Genomic DNA, 19,537 nt, shown 5'->3' with positions numbered 1-19,537 from the left:
ATGTTGTTATTGTTGGTGACTGTAATTAATTTTTAAACAAAAGGAATTCCATCCTACCAAAGCCTCAAAATGAGACAGTTGATTTTTTTTAAGCAAACAAAACATTAAGAAGACAAATTTTCATAGAAACATAATCTCCAGTTTGCAGGTTGTCAATAGATATTAGGGAATTTGTACACTTTAGGCATGATACATACATCATATAACATTTTAAGATTAGATTCTGGTTAATGTCTACATTAAAGAGCAAAATCATAATTACATTTATGTTAAACCAATAATTTAAATTTAGGGGAGAAAATTAAACAAAAAACATTTTTACTATATGCTTCAGTGAGTGAAAATGCTTGGAGATTTCAAAATATGGTTAAATTTTACTAATATTTCATTTCATACCAGAGAAATAATCCTAACTCACATACACACACAAACATATATATATATATATACACACATATATAGATACATGTATGTATACATACAAATATATATATTCATATTCTAATGGCTTCAGTCAAAGAAGAAGATCTTGTTTAGGCAAATAAAGAATCAGCCTTGGGGACAGAAGTCTAAATAGAAATATAATTACTGAATTTCCATTCAAAAGCATTTATTGAAAAACCACAATGAGGTTGTTCTTTCATCACAGGTATCTGATTTTTAATCATCATTTATTTATAGTACCACCATTTACACACAAGATTAAAATACATCTTTTAGCTTTTCATATTATCAATTCTAGGAATATTATGTAAATCACAGACTCAGGTGGCAGTTGTGTATATTTCTACATAGCCCATATAAACAATGCTTATGTCTATACTTGTGAAGTGATCTATATAGGGACAATTTTCTTTTTTATCTTTCCCAATATCTAGCCCAATGTTTTGTACACAGTAGGTGCTGAATGCATGCATGCATGTCAGGTCATGCCAATTAAGGAGAATTCAATAGAGGGACAAGAGGAGAAGTATAGCTAGAGTTCCACTAGTAACAAAGAAGGACCAAGTTTAGCTGGCATGGTTTGAAAGGACCTTGATTTCCTTGAAGGGTCATTGCCTTGAAGACTTGCTATGTAAAGTCAGGGAAACTCTCATTAGAGGGTGCTAGTCTATCCCCATATCTGTGTTATGGGAGTGTAGTAACTCAGTAACACTTGCCCATCACTGAAACTTCTGACCTGGATGCCCTTGTGAACCTGCCCTACCAGTAAAAAAAGCAAGTAGGGGCAGCAGATGCATCTCTTTGCCACCTCACACACCCTGCAACTCAGTATAATGGCACTTTCCTGGAATCCCAGCAAGGTTGAGAGATGAAGCTTTTCTCTTGCATTGTCTCTGAACACTGTGTACCTCATATGGTCATGACCAATAGAATAAAAAGACCTATGTGACTAGTTTCAGCAACATCCCCATGGGCTTGACTGATCCCAAAGTACTGGCATTTGGTGTTCTAACCAAGGCACGTGCACAGAATGGAGAATGCAGAAGAATTTTGTAAGTGAGTAACTGGAGAGAGCAATTGTACAATCCTTAAGATCATTTCCAGAAAGTTGCTAATAAACTACTCCAGTTCCAGAAACAATCAGACTTCAAGGGAACCACCCTTATTGTGGAATCTCAGAAATTATTAATCAAATGAGAAGACTATAATATGTTAATAGACAATATTTGTCACCAGAGGATAATTACCTTGACATCAGGCCTGGAAGGATAATGGAAGGTCACATTGTGGAACTGAATTTCACCCTTCACTCTGTCCAGCTTGTAACCCTCTTCTGACATGCAGTCAATGATTGGTTTCTGAAGCAGAGTGGGAAGGGTTAAATGATCAAAAACTAGGAGCTTCAGTGTTTATCCCAAGCTTCAAACTGACTTTGAATTTACTATCTGAAAAAATCCTCTGTCCGGCAGTCCTTCGAACACCACCATCTATCTTTGGATCTGAACTCATCTCTAGTTTTGTCTCAGCTATGTTATGCCCCTAGGACTTTCTGGTCCTATCCACCAAAGACAGAGCTTTACCAGGTTCCTTTCTGTATAAGCACACAGGCTGGATAACCTACCAACTGTTTTCATTTTAATTTCTTGATATTTCCTGACATCAGCTATTGATGGTGGTGTAGCAGAAAACTACTGGAGTTCATGTGTGCAGATTGAAGCATACTTTTTCACTTTATTTTTCTTGCTTTCTTTTCTTTTGCAACATGGCTACTATGAAAATGTTTTGAATGACTTCACATATATAATGGCTATCACATTGCTTGCCTTTTCAATGGGTGGGGGAAGGGCTGGAGAAAAGAGACAGAATTTGGAACTGAAAAAAATTTAAGGGGGGCAGCTAGGTGGCGCAGTGGATAGAGCACCGGCCGTGAAGTCAGGGGGATCTGAGTTCAAATCCGGCCTCAAACCAAACACTTGACACTTAGTAGCTGTGTGACCCTGGCAATTCACTTAACCCCAATTGCCCCCCCCAAAAAAAAATTAAATGAAAAAAATTTAAATGAATGTTAAAAATAAGATTTTTTTTCAAAATAAAAATAAAAATACTGGAGTTATCTGTCTCAACTGAACTGAACTTCAGCGTCCTCAACTAAATGCTGATGAGGATCTGTTGATAATGTTGTTAAAAGTCTCTTTTTTCTTTAATCTTACTTCAATATGAAGATACCAATACTTTAAGATGTCAGAGTAGACAAAATGCTGGTTTTAGTGTCAGGAGGATCTATGTTTGAATTCTGCCTCAGACATTAACTCTGTGACCCAGACTGAGGAAATGATTTGTGAGCAACAAATTATGAGCAATACTTTCCTGGAATCCCAAGGAAGTTGAGATATGAAGCTTTTCTTTTGTGCTGTCTCTGAACACTGAGTACTTCACATGATTGTGTGCCAATGGAAGGACAAGAGCTGTATGACTAGTTTCAGCAATATCTCCATGGCTTGACTGTCACTTGGTTGCTCCTCTATTGCCTACAAACATGCCAATATCTCCCCAGTCATCCCAAAAACAAAACATAAAAAATACTTCGCTTGATCTCTGCTAGCTACTCTTGCATATCTCTTGTCTCCTTTGGGACTAAACTTGAGAAGGTCATCCTTCTATGCCTCAACTTCCTCTCCTCTCACTCTCTTCTTAACTCTCTGAAGTCTGGCTTTCAGTCTCATCATTCAACTAAAACTGCTCCCTGCAAAGTCACCAAAGATTTCTTAATCGCCAAAACCAATGGCATTTTCTCAATTCTCATCCATCTTGACCTCTCTGCAGCCTTTGACACTGTAGATCATTCTCTTTCTTGATATTCTAGTCTCATTCTGACCTATCTGTCCACTTCCTAATCTTCAGGTCACTCCCACTAACAGTAGATATCTCCAAAAGCTCTGTCCTGCTCCTGCTTCTGTTCTTCCCATACACTGTTTCACTCAGTGATCTCATCAACTCCCACAGATTCTATTATCATCTCTATGCAGATGATTCCTGGATCTCCTTACTCATCCAGAACCTCCTTCCTGATTTCCAGTTGCAGTCTCCCACTGCCTATTGGATATATCAAGCTGGATGTGTCATAGGCATCTTAAATTCAATATGCCCCAAACTGTACTAGGTTCTAGGGATATAAAGATAAAGGGATATAATTCCTGCCTTATCTCTGCCTCCTGGCTTCCTTTAAGTCCCAGTTAAAATCTCCTCTCTATAAGAAGCACTTCCCAATGTCCCTTAATGCTAGTGCCTTTCCTTTACTGATTATCTGTAATTTATCCTGTACATAATCTTGTTTGTAAATAGTTGTTTGCACATTGTCTCCCTCATTAGACTGTAAACTCTTTGGAAGCAGGGACTATTTTTGTTTTTATTTTATTTTTTGACCTCTTTACTTTCTTTGTATGTCCAGCACTTAGCACAGTGCCTGGCACACAGGAAATATTTAATAAATGCTCGCTGACTGACTGACTCTAGCTATATCAGCACGAATAGGTAACATACCCTCAGTTTTTCGACTTGTAAAATGGGGATGATAGCATCTTCCACAGGATTAAATGAGAAAAATGTATAAAGCACTTTGCCAACATTAAAAGGGCTATATAAATATCGGCTACTATCGTGTTGGTTTTAAAACAATTGAATAGCTTGTAAATTAGTTAACACATACCCGGTCTATTGTCTCAAAGATGGTAGCAGCTGCAGCTCGCCCTGTGGCAAAAACTTCCAAACAAGGTGATGCCTGACCAAGGTTTAAAGCTCCTATCAAGACTCCAAAGAAAACCTGAAATGTGAAAGATATATTACAGTAATTATCCATCAATTTATATATACTTGGACTTTCAACAGTTTTGAAAAATCCTCAAGATCATTCAAATGATTACTGAAGACTATCAGATTGCTGGTGATATCTAGCCCTGGCAGTCTGAAAGATGCATGCTAGCCTCTAGAAAACTTTAAGAGCACATCCTGTTCTTCCTCTAAAACTTCACAACTTTCTCCAGTTTGTTTTTGCAAAACAGGTCTCATTAGGTTGCTTCCATCAGAGATGATCTGGGACTGATGAGGCAGGACTAGACAGATGCATCATTCTCTGGAATGTTGGGATGTTAATTTGGCTAACAACATGAATGGCTTTAAAAATATGATTCTTGTGAAAGATTTGGTCTTTAATTCATATTTGTGAGTACTGCTACAACAGCAATTTATAAGGGGAGGAATCAAATAAATTCAGTTCAATTCAACATTAATTTATTAATTCTAATAACCTAGCATCATCTCTAGAGATTTTTATACTTATTCTCCCACTATACCCCCCCAAAAAAAACTTACTAAGGTTTGCAATCTATTTTGTACTTCAATGGGTATTTATTTTTTTCTTTTACAAATTTATTGATGTATTTTGGTTTTACATTACAAACTTTTTTTTATTTCCATTTCATTCAAGGTCTCTTGTAACAAAGTAAAACAAGCAAAACTAACAATACAGCGGCCTCATCTGAAAATTCATGAAAATTCATTCACATCCCACATCTGTAGCAGCCCCTCAACCTCTCTATTTTTAAATTGTTCTTTTAATTAATAGAAACCTATTTTCTCTCCCTCTTATCTCCAACCCCACTAAAAAAAGAGAAAACAAATTCTTTGTAACATATATACATAGTAAAACAAAACAAATTCTCTCATTTGCTATATGTAAATATATGTGTGTCTATATATACATATGCACACACACATATGTATATATGCCTCATTCTCTGTCAATAGGTGGTTAGCATATTTAATCATGGGTCCTCTGGAATCATTGCTGGTCGTTGCATTGATCATAGTTCTTATAGTTATAAAAGCTGTTTATCTTTACAATGGCATTGTTATTGTACAAATTATTCTCCTAGTTTGCTCATTTCATTCTTCATCAGTTTATAAAAGTCTTCAAAACCGTTCATTTTTATAATATTGCTGTTATAGCATAAGTCGTCCCTCTGATTCTGCTTGCTTCGCTCAGCAACTATTCATATAAGTATTTCCATGTCTCTGAAATCATCCATTTGTTCATTTCTTAGAGCACTACAGTATTCCATCACATTCATATACAACAACTTATTTGGCCATTTCTCAACTGATGGTAGTCCCTTTAATTTCTAACTTTTTGCCACTACAAAAAAGGTTGCTTTTTGTATATATAAGACCTTTTTTCCCCTTATTTCTTTGATCTCTTTTGGGTACATGCCCAGCAGTGGTATTTAAACCTATTAAGTGCTTTCTGTTTGCAATGGCACTGAATTAGGCACTACAGGTACAAGAAACAGCACCACAGTTCCTGTCCTTAGGGAGTTTGCACTCCACTGGGGGAAATGGTATATATGGTTTGTAATGTGCTTTTAAATACATTATCTTATTTAATTCTCATAAAACTCGAATCAAGCTAGGTACTATCATCCCCATTTTTCAGATAACTAAAGTGGAGGCTCATAAAAATGTTTCATCTTTGGTTACTATCTGTTTAATATCAGAAACCTAATTTGAACTTTGGTCTACTTGACTCAAAAGCATAGTTCAATCTAATTCATGACTGGGACAAAGATAAAGTATCCTAGGAAAATTTGAATAACCTATGAGTACTCTTTTATATTTGGAAGGGTCTTTATAAATAATCTTATCAGCCCCCATTCATTTTACCAATGGGGAAAACAAGGACCAGAAAAGTTAAGTGGTTTGCTTAAGGTTACTGAGGTAGTTAGTAGCAAGACTAGGATCTGAATTCTGTTCTGTAACTAGAAATCTAATACTATCCCACTTTCCACTCTGTCATCCTTTTCCTCTGGGGAACTTCAGCACCTGAACTTATCATTGAAGGGAGAGAAGAATTTCAATTGGCAAAGATGAGAAAGGATGTTCTGGAAAAAGAGACAATCTATGCAAATACATTGAGGTGGGTTGTAGAAGGGTACTCCAGTTTGGCTAAAGCATTAGAGTGTGTGAAGGAGACTAAGATAAAACAAGGCTGAAAAGGTAGGCTGGGAAAAGACTATAAGAAGGCCTTAAATGCCAGGCTGAGCAATGTGCATGTTATCTCAGAGAAAGGAGGGATTCTTAGCCTTTTGTGCCATGGACCCCTTCGGTAGTCTATTGAACCCTATGGATCCTTTCTTCGTATAATATTTTTAAATGCATAAAATAAAAAGACCTAAAGTGTGAAGAAAATCCATTATATTGAAATACAGTTATCAAAAAAGTTTTTTCTAAGTTCGCTGACCCCAAATTAAGATATTCTGCTCTAAAGATTCTTCACTAAGAGAGTGACATGATAAGACCTGTGGGTTAACGAGATAGAGGATGAATTGAGAGGGGCAAGAGTAGAGGCAAAAGACAAATTAGGAGGCCATTATAGTAATAGTCCAGATGAGATATGATGGGGCCATAAACTAGACTAGTGCCAATATGAATGGGATAGAGGGGAAAAATATAAGAGATATTTTGGAGGAAAAATCAATAAGAATTAACCTAGTGCTCGGCCCATAATTGGTACTTAATAAATGTTTTTTTTTAATCCTTTCAAGGCTTAGCAACTGATTAGATGTCGGGTTGAGGGAGAGGAAAGCATCAAAGATGACCAAGATTTCAGTCGTGGGTAACTAGAAGACAAGTGGTCCTGTCAAAAGATATAGGGAATTAGGAAAGTGGCATAGGCAAAAGCCCCAAAAGGGGAATCGTAAATTCAGCTTTGGACATGTATTGTTTTGAAGTGCCAGTAGATAGAGAGATGTTCTGCAAGCAATTGGAGAGGTAAGATTGCATATGGAGAACATAGTAGCCTCTTGCACAGTGATGATCATTGAACTCATGAAGTTCAACAGAGAAGAGAGAAGGGGAATGAGGAAAGAACCTTGAACAACAGTCACACTTAGAGATGGGAGAAAATGATGAGCCATGGAAGGACAAGAAGAAACAGTCAGGTAGGCAAGAGAAGGACCAGGAAGCCAAGGGAAGAGAGACTATCCAAGTGTGAATGGTCTATAACTTGAAAGTTTCAGAGAATTCAAGGATAAATACTGAGAAAAACCAGTGGATTTGCCAATTAAGAGTTTTAGTGACTTTTGAGGGAGAATTCCAATAGTCAGAAGCCAGATTGCCAGGATCTGGGGCATGAATAGGTGGAGTGGTAGGAGAAACAATCAAGAGTGAAAAGGAGGAGATATATGATGACAGCTTGAGGGGGTGGCAGATTCAAAGTAAGCATTTTTTTTTCAAAGATAAGAGAGAACTCAGCATTTTTTGACCAGATTAAGGAAACTGCCTAGACATGAGAATAGTAGCTAACTTATGACTTCAGTTCCAACTCAGGCTTTTTCAATCTCTTTCTTTTTCATTCGTTTTAGCATAAAGGTGGTCCTGGCTACACAGTCAGAGGTATTACTAGGAAGACAGTGACATTAGAAACCCAAGAATTCTGGTGATTCATGTTTGCACAAATGATACCTCCAGAATAAACTTAGTAAGCATTATTATGCAGGGGGAAGAAGGGAGAAATAACTGAAGACCTTGGTGTGTAGGGGGTGGGGAGGAGGCATGTTTCCATCTTTACTTCCAGCTGAAAGTAAGGGAGTCAAACGGGAAAGGCATTTATATAAAATGAGCAATTGGCTAGAAAGATGTTACCTGAGAATAGGACTAGGATTTTTTTTAATTGTCCTTTAAGAACAGTGGGTTCTTTTAGTATCTTTGCAATGACAAGAGAACATGATTAATGTCCCCAGGACACTGGGTACCCCCATTGTTAGACTTATTAGACAATTTATACAAGAATAATACTGAAAAGGAAGCCATGGATGATGTCCAGACTATATTGGTAGAAGATCAGTAAGATCACAGGTTTATCTGAATATTGGATATGTGGTTACTAAAAGCCAGCATGGCTTTATCAAGAGTAAGTTCTATAAAATTAATAAAATTTCTTTTTTTTTTTACAAGGCAGCTAGACTGGTAGATCTAGGACATGATATTGAGATATATATTATATAAAGGTATAAACTCAGATTTCAAATTATGTAACGGTCTTTAGCTCTATGCTTGTGAATAAAGAAAGCTATAACCTAGAAGGTTTTACTTTTAAATGGATTTGAAACTGTCTTAATGATTAGACTGAGAGAACCATTAGTTGATCAATGCCAACTTGGAGGGAAATCTCTAGTGGAGTGACATAGCAACCTGTCCTTGGGTATGTATAGTTCAATGACACATCAGTGACTGGGATGGAGACATAGGTGACATCCTTGCAGATTTACATATGACATGAATATTAGAGAAAGAGCTAACATATTGCATTTAAGAGTCTGGAGTGAGGAAACTCTAAGCAGTCTAGAATGATGGTCTGATTTGAATAAGGTAGAGATAAATATTAAGTTCTAAACTTGGGTTCAAAAAATGAAATTTGTAAATGTAAAATAAGAGAATCATGGCTAAACAACCATTTCTATGGAAAAAGTCTAGGGGTTTAAATGGACTGGGTTTTTTTGAGATTAGATCTTGCTATCTTGTCCAAGCTAGAAGTGCAATGACGACACGCCCATTCTTTCTAATGATCAGCTCTCAGCTCTCTGATCTGCTCTATTTCTGGCCTGGCTGGGTTTGGCCCTCCTTAGAGGCAGCCTGGCTTATTCTCAGGAGCTCACTAAGTTGGTGCCTGACTTAGTCAGTCAAGACTTGCCCCACTGCAGCTTGGAAGAGTATGAACAGTCTGCCAGCCTCTACTTCTCCAGAACCAGAGATTACAGGTGTGTGCCACCATGCTCAACTACAACATATTTCTTAAAAATGCTTCCCAGCTGCTATAATCTACACCAAAGTTTTTATGGCAGATTGATGTGAGGTGCGCAGAGTGAGGAGCGTTTTTGGAGCATGAGACACTGTGGGAAAACCAGAGCTAGATGAAATACTGGAATACCATAATACCTTGATCACCCTCCTCAAGCAGCATGAGGACACTGGGCTTCTGAGGGACAGGTAAGAGGAGACATCAGGAAAAGAAGAGCAAAAATGGAAGGAAGACCTTGCCAAAGACAAACTCTACTTTGCAATGCTATTTTGAGCAGATTGCCCTTCCTCCAGAGACCAAGCTGCCTTTCATTTATTTTCTAAAGCGTCTACTTCCTCTCTCCCTACCTACTTGCAATTCCGCCAGCTAGAAATTCGTTTGAGTTAAGAAGTCAACATCCCAGAGAGCCTTAAAGAAAGGGAGGGATGGTAAAGCTTGGAATCTGCTTAATCAAAACCAAGGAAGTGGGAGTTGGATAGGAAAGGAGATGGAGGTTTCGATCAAACAAAAGGAAGAGAAAGGAGAGTTTGTGACCCCAGAACCCAGAAAACATTGTGTTTGGATCTACCCTTCTGGTGAAAGAGAAGAGACTGGCTCACCCAGAGTTACAGATGCAAGGATCTTTTGAGGGCCACTGGAGAAGCTTCCTATTTCACTCAGTTATCTTTTCCTTCACTCCAGCAGCCCCCAAAACACTTGATTTGATGATGTAAAAGTAACAGTTATAGCACTGTGGAAAAAGCATTAGATTCAGAATCACAGGACCTGGGTTTCCAAGTACTAGCTATGTGCCATTGGGCAAGTCCTCAAACATCTTGGGTTTCAATTTACTCATTAGTACAACGAGGAAAGTTGAATTAGGTAACATCAAACACCTCTTCCAGCTCTACATCCATGAGCCTCTGATAATGATTGTGAATATCATGAAGCTTTTTAAATTAACTTTGTTCGAAGCTTGATTTGATTACAACACTAATGGTCTTTTTATTTCGTATTATAGAACATAATTGCCCACTCACAACTTTGACAAAATTAGAAGTCATCCTAACAGATAACTGGCCATTATCATCATTATGTAGTGATTTAAGACTTAGCATACATTATCGCATTTGATCTTCACAGAATCTAAGGTAGTAAGGTGGGCGCTATGAATAATAACAGGCAGGTGGAGGGTAAGTGACTTGTCCAGGGCCACAAAGTTAACAAGTATCTGAGGCAGAATTTGAACTCAGGTCTTCCTGACTTCAAGTGCAGTACTCTATTTACTCTAGGCAACATTGCTTATAGCATGTTACACTTATCTTCTCCTCCCTCACCTCAGAACAATATCACAATGGCTTAAAAGGTAGTAACAGGAAGGTGGGAAAAGCCAAGAGTAAGAGGTTAACAATTAGCAGTTAGAACATCAGGCACAGAAGAAGCAGGTCAACAAGGGAGAGATCTCCTATAGAAAACAGTATTAACGCCAGAAATACCTATCATATGTTTTATCCTTAGACAGAATGTCAAACACAGTCAGTTGTGGAGGGAACTACTTATATTGCTTAAGAATCAGTGGATAAATGGTTCATTCGTATGCTCTTCAAGTGGAGAAGCTAATGACCTTATAGGTTTACTATGCATTCATTACTGCAAATAATATAAATCAGAAACTTTGGATTCAGGTACATGACAAAACCAGTTAAAATTCTGTTCACTTTTCTGTAAAAGTGTGAGTATAGCAAAACAATAAATCCTGAATTTATGTTTCCAACTAATCTATTTTTGGTGCACAATACTTTGATTTTTTTATCTCAGAGTCTATACGTGCTGAGGATTTAGATGTAAGGATGGCATTTACTTGATTACACTCTATGAAGTCTTTAACAAAGAACTGTAGCTAGGTGCAAATAATGAATCCCCTGACCAGGTTACATTTATTCAAATTCATGCTATTTGAATAAAATTATGGAAAATAGGCTCATTGGTCCCAGAACAACAGAAATATGCCGGGTAAATTTGAATAGTGCAACCACTTCAGAAGATTCATTATTTGTAATGATCAGTACCCAACTGTACTATCTCTCCCTACTTTTTAGCAATCTTTGGACACATTCACTGATGCTACCACTTCAGAAAGGGCAACTTAAAATGTATTCTGAAATGCAGTAGCTGTGGAACCTCCTATAGAAGGCCCAAATGGTCAATAACATATATTTACATTACCTGCTCAGTTGAGGATGTTATTGCCCTGATACTTAATAAGCTATTATGTCGCACAATTATGCCTATTAGTACATGCTATAATACAGCTCAACTATATGAGCAAGCTAATTTTCAGCTGAGGGCATGGCTGGCTTTTCATTTTCATGGAATATTATCTCCTGGGCTACACTCAAACAACCACTGTTTTATAGCTATAAAAACTCTAGCTAATTGCAAATCATTAAACTTTTGATCCAATCAATTCAAGATCATTCCCCATAAAATGCAGAGGCATATCTTGGTTCTACAGATGGACAAAATTAAACACTATCAAATCAGTGATGCTTTCCATGCTTGGAAACTAAGGGAATAAACAGCAGACTTTCCTGAGAAACTAACCCAAAATGAAATGAAATGTCCCTGGACTCAAAAGTACCTGTAGAAGAATTCCGGGTGTGTATTCACCTTCCTCCAAGACAAGTTTTGAGCCATACCAGAAGGCTAATGAATAGCTCATGAAAATGATACACCACATATATCCAGTAAATAATCCCATTATCATCCCCTTTCGAATTCCCCAGCGCTGGGCAAACACAAGATTTTTCTCATATCTGTGAGGGAAGAACAAAGAAAAAGGGACATGTTTCACAATTATTGGGAATATGTGGTTCGAAAATTATCTCCTATCCCACTGTCATAGAACATCCCTCCCCATCTTCCAAAATACTCACAACATCATGGTGTTTCTGGACTGTAATCTATAATTTTAAGCATCCACCCCTGAGGCACTCTGTGTTGCATTTTTAATAAGCTTGAGAATGTAAAAAAAAAATTATACCTACTGAACTTAAGTTCCAAGAGTTTATTACTTTGGATAACATACCTCCTTCCTCCCCACTCAAATCTTGTTGGTATAAAATCAAAGCACAGTCTATAACTGATAATATTTTTTAGTGTAACTCTAAGTACATTTTTATCCCCAAAGAGACCTCATTTTAAGTATTCAGCTTATTTGCAGGGCAGTATGGCATAAAAATATTATAGCTTATATTTGTTATTAACAATAAAATAATTAACAACTATCAAAGATAAGGCAAATTCAGAGGAAGATTTGTACTTCAAGTAAGGTCTGGACTATATGACCTTGGAAGGACCTTGTAAATCTAATATTCCATAGTTCTATAAATATTGGTTCTGGCAGATTGCTAATGGCATTCAGTTGAACATCTTAAAATATTAAGATTATAGTTTTGGGGCTGGAAAGGATTTCAAAGATTACCTTCAAGTAACCTTTATAGATGAAGAAACTGAGCCCCAGGGTATTTAAATGATTTACCCAAGGTCACAGAGGCTATAAGTGGCAAAGCCAGGTTTTGAACCAAGGCCATTGTTTCCAAATTTTGTAGTGCTTCCACTATGACATATGGCCTATCAGAAGGGGCAGGGGGACTTCTGGAGAGCCTACAAAGCCTATTTTATTATTGAATTGGTGTATTTAATAGTGGCCTAAACTAAATGGTATGATCACACTGCATTCTGTGAGAGAGGAAAAAAAAAGTTTCCATTAAGTTGACAGCAATTCTATGAAGTTATAACTTATTCTTTGACTGTTGAGTCACAGTCATTTATTTTCATTGTTTATAAGAAGAATTAGTCTTTGCAGTTACAATCTTTATATACTCATGCTGAGTTTTACTTGCTAAAATAAAGACCATGTCAAAAACTCAAAATGCCCAATGGCATCCTAGTATAAAATATAGCTACTGTGGAAGTACAACTGTTTTCTTTAAAAGCAGCGAACTGAGAATTAAAATTATGCAGCACATTTGTCTAATATGGACAGTCACCAATCTGAGGGACATAGCAAATCAGAATCTATGTTGCTTTTTTAAAAAATGCCTTTAAAAAAAACCACATTATTAAAAGTCAGCTGATTCTTTATGGTGCTTAAACTAACTATTTTAGGTCATTCAATTCAGGATTGAGGTAGAGAAAATGTCCTAATTTTCAAAAAAAAAGGGAAAAAAGCTGAATCTATATAGACCAGCAAACTTGATATCAACTTCTAGAAGAATGCTACAACATATTATTAAACGAATGCCTTTTGAACATCTAGGAAAATGCTGATATGGCTATATCAAAAAGAAGTCAGGCCAGTCTTCCTTTTTTGAAATAATTACTAGACTTGTAGATCCTGGAAATATTAGTAGATATATCTTCCCTGGATTTTGGCAAAGTATCTGACATCTGTCTCTTATGCCATTCTTATGAAAAGGACAGAGTGATGTGGTAGGGGAAAAAATGCAGTTCAAAGGATTCAGAACTGTATGAATGGCTGGAGCCAAAAAATAGTTATTAATAGTTCATTGAGAACTTGGAATAATATTTCCTGTGGAGGACTTTTTGAATCTCTGCGTGGCCTTTGTCAATAATTTGTATAAAGGTAGAGAGATGGTGTGTTCATCAATTTTATAGGCAATGCAAAGCTTCAAGGAAAGTTGACACACAAGAGGACAAGAATTCAACAGATCTTGATAACCTAGAAGAGAGTGTCAAACAGGAAGCCTGTGGACTTCTGAAGCCCACAATCCTTCCTAGTGCTTCAAACCAGTTTTCTCTTTGGGTTTGGTATCATTGGGCTAGACAAAATAAAATAAAATAAAATGTAAAGTCTTAAATTTGGGTTCAAAAATCAATTTTAGAAGTATAAGATGGGGAACTTGTATTTAGAAAGCAGTTCATCTGAAAAAGATCTAAGGATTTTAATGGCCTTTAAGTTCAATATGAGTGAACAGTGAGAAATGGCAGCCTTGGAAAGCTAATTCAATCTTAGGAAGTAATAATCCTGCTATATTCTTTCCTGGTCAGACCACATATGGAGTAATGAATTATTGAATAATTTCAGGAGGACCTGAGTTCAAATTCCACCTCAGACATTTGAAGCTTAATAGCTGTGTGACCCTGGGCAAGTCACTTAATCCGACTGCCTCACCAAAAAGAAAAAAGAAAAAAAAAAGAATAATTTTATTCTGGATGCCACAGTCTAGGAAGAACTTATTGATAAAGTGTTCAGAGGAAGACTGTGAAGATTGTGAAGGGTCAGGAGATTTCATCCTATGAGGACTGGTTGAAAGAATAGGTATGTTTAGGTCAGAGAAGAGAAAATAGGAGAAAATGATAGCCATATTCAAGTATTTGGAAATCTGCCTTATAGAAAATTACTTCAACTTGCTTTGCCTGGCCATAAAGGGCAGAACTAGGAGCAGTGTTTAGAAGTTGTGAAGAGGCAGACAATACAAAGAAAAGCTTCCTAATATTTAGAGTGCTCCAAAAGTAGAATATGCAACTCTAGGAGGTAGTGAGTTCCTCAAGTCAATTTATTAAGCACTTACTATGTGCCAGGAACAGTGCTAAGTGCTAGGAATGCAAATACAAGTAGAGAGAAAAACAGTTCCTGCATTCACAGAGCTTGCAAGGAAACTGGAAAGAGAGGGATAAGGATAAAGGGAGGGAAAGGATTGTAGAGAAAGTTCAGGGGGAGAGCCAGGAGTGTAGCCTGGAGAACAATGACATGGTGAGTGACCTGGGCATCTTTCCTGAAATGGAGGGTCTAGGAGGAAACAGCCAATCAGAAGGAGGGATCACAGGGGCAGAGGGTACTTCCATTGGGTGAAGTGCAGGGCTTAAGTGAGATTTCAGGGTGAAGAGGTTTCTGGGATATTTCAGAGAAAGTCTGAAAGGAAAGATAGGAAGGAGTACAGTCAGGAGAGGATAAAGAGGATTTAGGTAAAGAACTCCCTAGAGTTCTTCCAGCAGAGTCTGAGTGGCCATTTGTTGTATGTATTATAGAGAAGATTTTTGTCCAAGAACAGATTAGAAAGAGGATAGACTCTGAGACCCTTTCTAACTCAGAGATTCTATAAGTTTATAATTCTTTGTAAGTCAACAAACACATAGTAAGTACATACTCTTAAATGCAAGGTATCACTGTTTGGTACTGGTTAGGATAAAAAGAAGTGAATCAGTTGAACAGAAATACAACATAAAGAGGAAAATGAACAGAATGTTTGATAAATGCAAAGAGTCCAGTTACTGGGAGGACTCACTGTTTGACAAAAACTCCTGGAAAAACTGGACAGCAGTCTCATCAAAATTAGAGTTAGATCAACACCTCTCAACATACATCAAGATAAGCTCCAAATGGATATATGACTAAGACATAGAAGGTCACTTCAGAAACAAATTGGAGAAAAAGGAACAAATTACCTTTTGGATCTATAGTTAGTGGAAGAGTTTGTGACTATCAGATGATAGGATCACACAAGTTAAAATGGACCATTTAGATTATATGAAATTTTTAGAAGTTCTTGCACAAATCTACTGTAATGAAAAATTAGAAGTGAAACAGGTAACTGGGGGGAAAATCTTTACAACAAATTTCTCTGATAAATATCTTATTTCAAAGATATGTAAGGACCTGATTCAAATTTATAAGATTAAGAACCATTCCCCCAATATGATGTGAAAGGTTTTCAAAGGATAGGAACAGACAGTTTTCAAAGAAAAAATGCAACCCATCAATAATTATATGGGGGGGATGCTCTAAATAACTAATAATTCGATAAATGCAATTTAAAGAAACTTTGAAGTTCTATCTCAAACCTACCTGATTGGCAAAGATAACAAAAGAGGAAAATGACAAATGTTGGAGGGGTTGTGGGAAAACCAATACATGGCTGGTGGAGCTGTGGGATTATGCCCATAGAATTACCAAAATGCAGATGTGTGTGTGTGTATAGATAGATAGATAGATAGATAGATAGATAGATAGATAGATAGATAGATAGATATACATACACATACCCTTTGACCCAGCTATACCACAACTAGACCTGTACCCCAAAGACATCATAGAAAAGAGGAAAAGAGGAAAAGGACCTATAGAGACAAAAATATTTATATTACCATTTATTGTGGTCAAAAATTGGAAACTAAGGCAATATCCACTTATTGATAAATGATTAAACAAAATTGAGGTATATGAATGTAATGTGATAATATTATGCTATAAGAAATGATAAAATGGATAATTTCGAAGGAATCTGGGAAGACCTAAATGAACTGATACAGAATAAAGAGAGCAGAATCAGGAAAACAAATCATACTATGAAAACAACATTATAGACAAAAATAACTTTGAAAAACTTTAGAACTTGGATCAACACAAGATAAACCTGGAGTCCAAAAGAATGAAGATGAAACACTATACTCACCTTCTGAAATGCAGAAAGAGATGGATATTTTTAAGCATGGTTAATGTGGGAATTAATGTAGGGGTCCGGGAAAGGCTTTAGGGATGGGGTTTTAGTTACTGGAAAGGAGCCTTGAGGATTCTGGAAGATGGAGATTAGGAAGCAGTGAATTTCAAGCATGGAGAATGTCTTGTGGAAGCCCAAGATGGAATGAGATGGAATGTTGAGTTCCAGGGAAAAGAAGTGATTAGTAATTCCAATTGTCTGGAACACAGAGTGGATGAAATAACAAAATATAAAATAACACTGAAAATATGGAATCAGTTGGTAGAAGGTATTCTCTTTTGTGTGTTTTCTTGTCTTCTGTTGAATATTTTGAAACAACTATCATCAGTGTGCTAGTGACTAAGGTGAGGTGGCTAAAGTAAAATGACGGGGAAGACAGTGGAGACTGCTAAAAATAAAGATGTTTATAATAAAAACTACAAGGGAACCAACCTTGCTACCTCTTTCTTTTCACCACCAAAAGCAGCTACCGTTCTAATTGAGGAAAGAACTTCGTCAGCCACAGATCCAGCTTTGGCATATGCCTTCAGCTCTCTGCTAGTGAGTTTGGCCACACTCTGAAAACACAAGCAAAAGAGAAAAACCAGACATTGTAGTAAAGTCAGCTAATTTGTCATTGTGGTGCCTTCACTTACTAAATAAACTAAATCTCTCCATGATGAAGCAGCTGGATGGTGCAGTGGATAGAGAACCCTACTTGAAATCAAGGAGAACTGCTTTCAAATCCTGCCTTCTACAGTCACTCGCTGTGTGACTCTGGGCACACATTTATTCTAGCCTCAGTTTTCTCACCAAAGATGAGATAGGGAAAATGGGGATAATCATAACAGCTGCCTCCCAGGGTTGTTGTGAGGATCAGATTGTTAATTTAAAGTACCTTACAGACCTTTTAAAGTTATAGAAATATTACCTCTTATGATGATGATTCAATTCAGTTAGACAAACGGGACAAATAGTTATTAAGTGCCTGTTATATGCAATGGCCCTAGACTAGTCTCAAGGATGCGAAGACAATAATGCAATAAGCCCTGTAGGAAAGGAGTTTACATTCTACCCGGGGGATATAAAACAGTTATGTAAATACAAAGAAACTGAAAGAGGAAGAGAACAGGAGCAAAGGTGGGGAAGAAGAAACTGAGAAGCTTTCAAACAGGAAGCCTAACCTGAGTTGCACCTTGAAGAAACTCAGGGATTCTAAGAGATGAGGGTTAGGAAGGAGTATAGTGTAGGCACATACCGTCAACAACCAGTACTAAGGCAGAAAGAATGGAGATGGAATACAGACTATTAAGGACCAGCCAGAAGAGCTAGGAAGGTAGGTGAGAGCCCAGACTGGGGAAGACTTTACAATCTGAACTAAGGAGCTTGTGGCATACCTCAGAGGTGTTGTGGGTTCATTCCAGACCACCGCAATAAAGCAAATATCACAATAGAGCAAGTCACATGAATTCTTTGGACTTCCAGTGCATATAAAAATTATGTTTACACTATACTGTAGTCTATTAAGTGTGTAATAGTACTAATTCAAAATAAATAATGTATATTATTTAACTTAAAAAATATTTTATTGCTAAAAAAATGCTAATCATCATCTTCGTCTTTAGTGAGCAATAATCTTTTTGCTGCTGCTGCTGGTGGAGGGTCTTGCCCCATTGTTGGTGACTGATTGATCGGGGTCCTGGTTGCTCAAAGTTAGAGGGCTGCGGCAATTTCTTAAGACAATGAAGTTTGCCAAATCAATTGACTCTTCCTTTCACTTGAACACTTAGAGTCCCCTCTAGGGTTATTAATTGGCCTAATTTCAATATTGTTGTGTCTCAGGGAATAGGGAGGTCAGAAAGAAGGGAGAGAGACTGGAGAACTTTCAATCTTCGGAGCAGTCAGAACACATACAACATTTATCAATCAAGTTCACCATTTTATATGGGCGTGGTTTGTGGCACTCCAAAAGAATTACGTTAGTAACATCAAAGGTCATTGATCAGAGTACACCATAACAGATGAAATAGTAATGAAGACGTTTGGAATATTGCAAGAGTTACCGAAATGTGACAAAGAGATACAAGGTGAGCACATGCTGCTGGAAAAATGGTGCCAGTAAACTTGCTCACCATAGGGTTGCCACAAACCTTCGATTCGTAAAAATGCAATATCGGCAAATCTCAGTAAAGTGAAGCACAATAAAATGAGGCACGCCTGTATTTTATCCTTGGGGCAATAAGGAGTAGGGAAGTGACATGGTTAGACTTATGTTTTAGGAATATTAGTTTGGCAGCTGAGTGAAGGATGGATTAGCAAGTGGAGAGACTATAAATAAGAACAATTAGGGGGCTATTGCAATAGTTTATTTATTTATTTATTTGTTTGTTTATTTATTTATTTAGGCAGGTAGGCAATGGGGTTAAGTGACTTGCCCAGGGTCACACAGCTGGTAAGTGTTATGTATCTGAGGCCAGATTTGAACTCAGATCCTCCTGAATCCAGGGTTGGCACTCTATCCACTGTGCCACCTAGCTGCCCCTGCAATAGTCTAAGCAAGAGGTAATGAGAGCCTAAATTAGAGTACTGTGGCTATGGTGAGAAAAGGACACATGTAAGAGATGTTAGTAATACACTGAAGCCTTAGTATAGCAATATTCACAACAGGACAAAACATAGTCCACAGTAGGTCCATTTTGGAGTACATCCAAGAAAGTTTAGCTTTTGAAATATCAAAATGACTTAAATATAACACCACCTA

The 19,537-nt window shown here is 37.2% G+C and overlaps 1 protein-coding gene across 1 annotated transcript in view; it reads right to left on the bottom strand.

The window, feature by feature from the left end:
* ABCB11 (ATP binding cassette subfamily B member 11) overlaps positions 1-19,537 on the bottom strand; it is a 113,674-nt gene that overhangs the window by 60,894 nt on the left and 33,243 nt on the right. Inside the window, 4 exon segments of the mRNA XM_020990912.2 lie at positions 1,692-1,802; positions 4,151-4,264; positions 11,916-12,090; positions 17,230-17,354. Coding sequence (XP_020846571.1) covers positions 1,692-1,802; positions 4,151-4,264; positions 11,916-12,090; positions 17,230-17,354 — 525 coding nt within the window.

Source organism: Phascolarctos cinereus, unplaced genomic scaffold (assembly GCF_003287225.1).
Source record: "Phascolarctos cinereus isolate Bilbo 61053 unplaced genomic scaffold, phaCin_HiC Scaffold_726;HRSCAF=1367, whole genome shotgun sequence".
Classification (NCBI taxonomy): domain Eukaryota; kingdom Metazoa; phylum Chordata; class Mammalia; order Diprotodontia; family Phascolarctidae; genus Phascolarctos; species Phascolarctos cinereus.
This window is presented reverse-complemented; position numbering and strand designations above follow the sequence as displayed.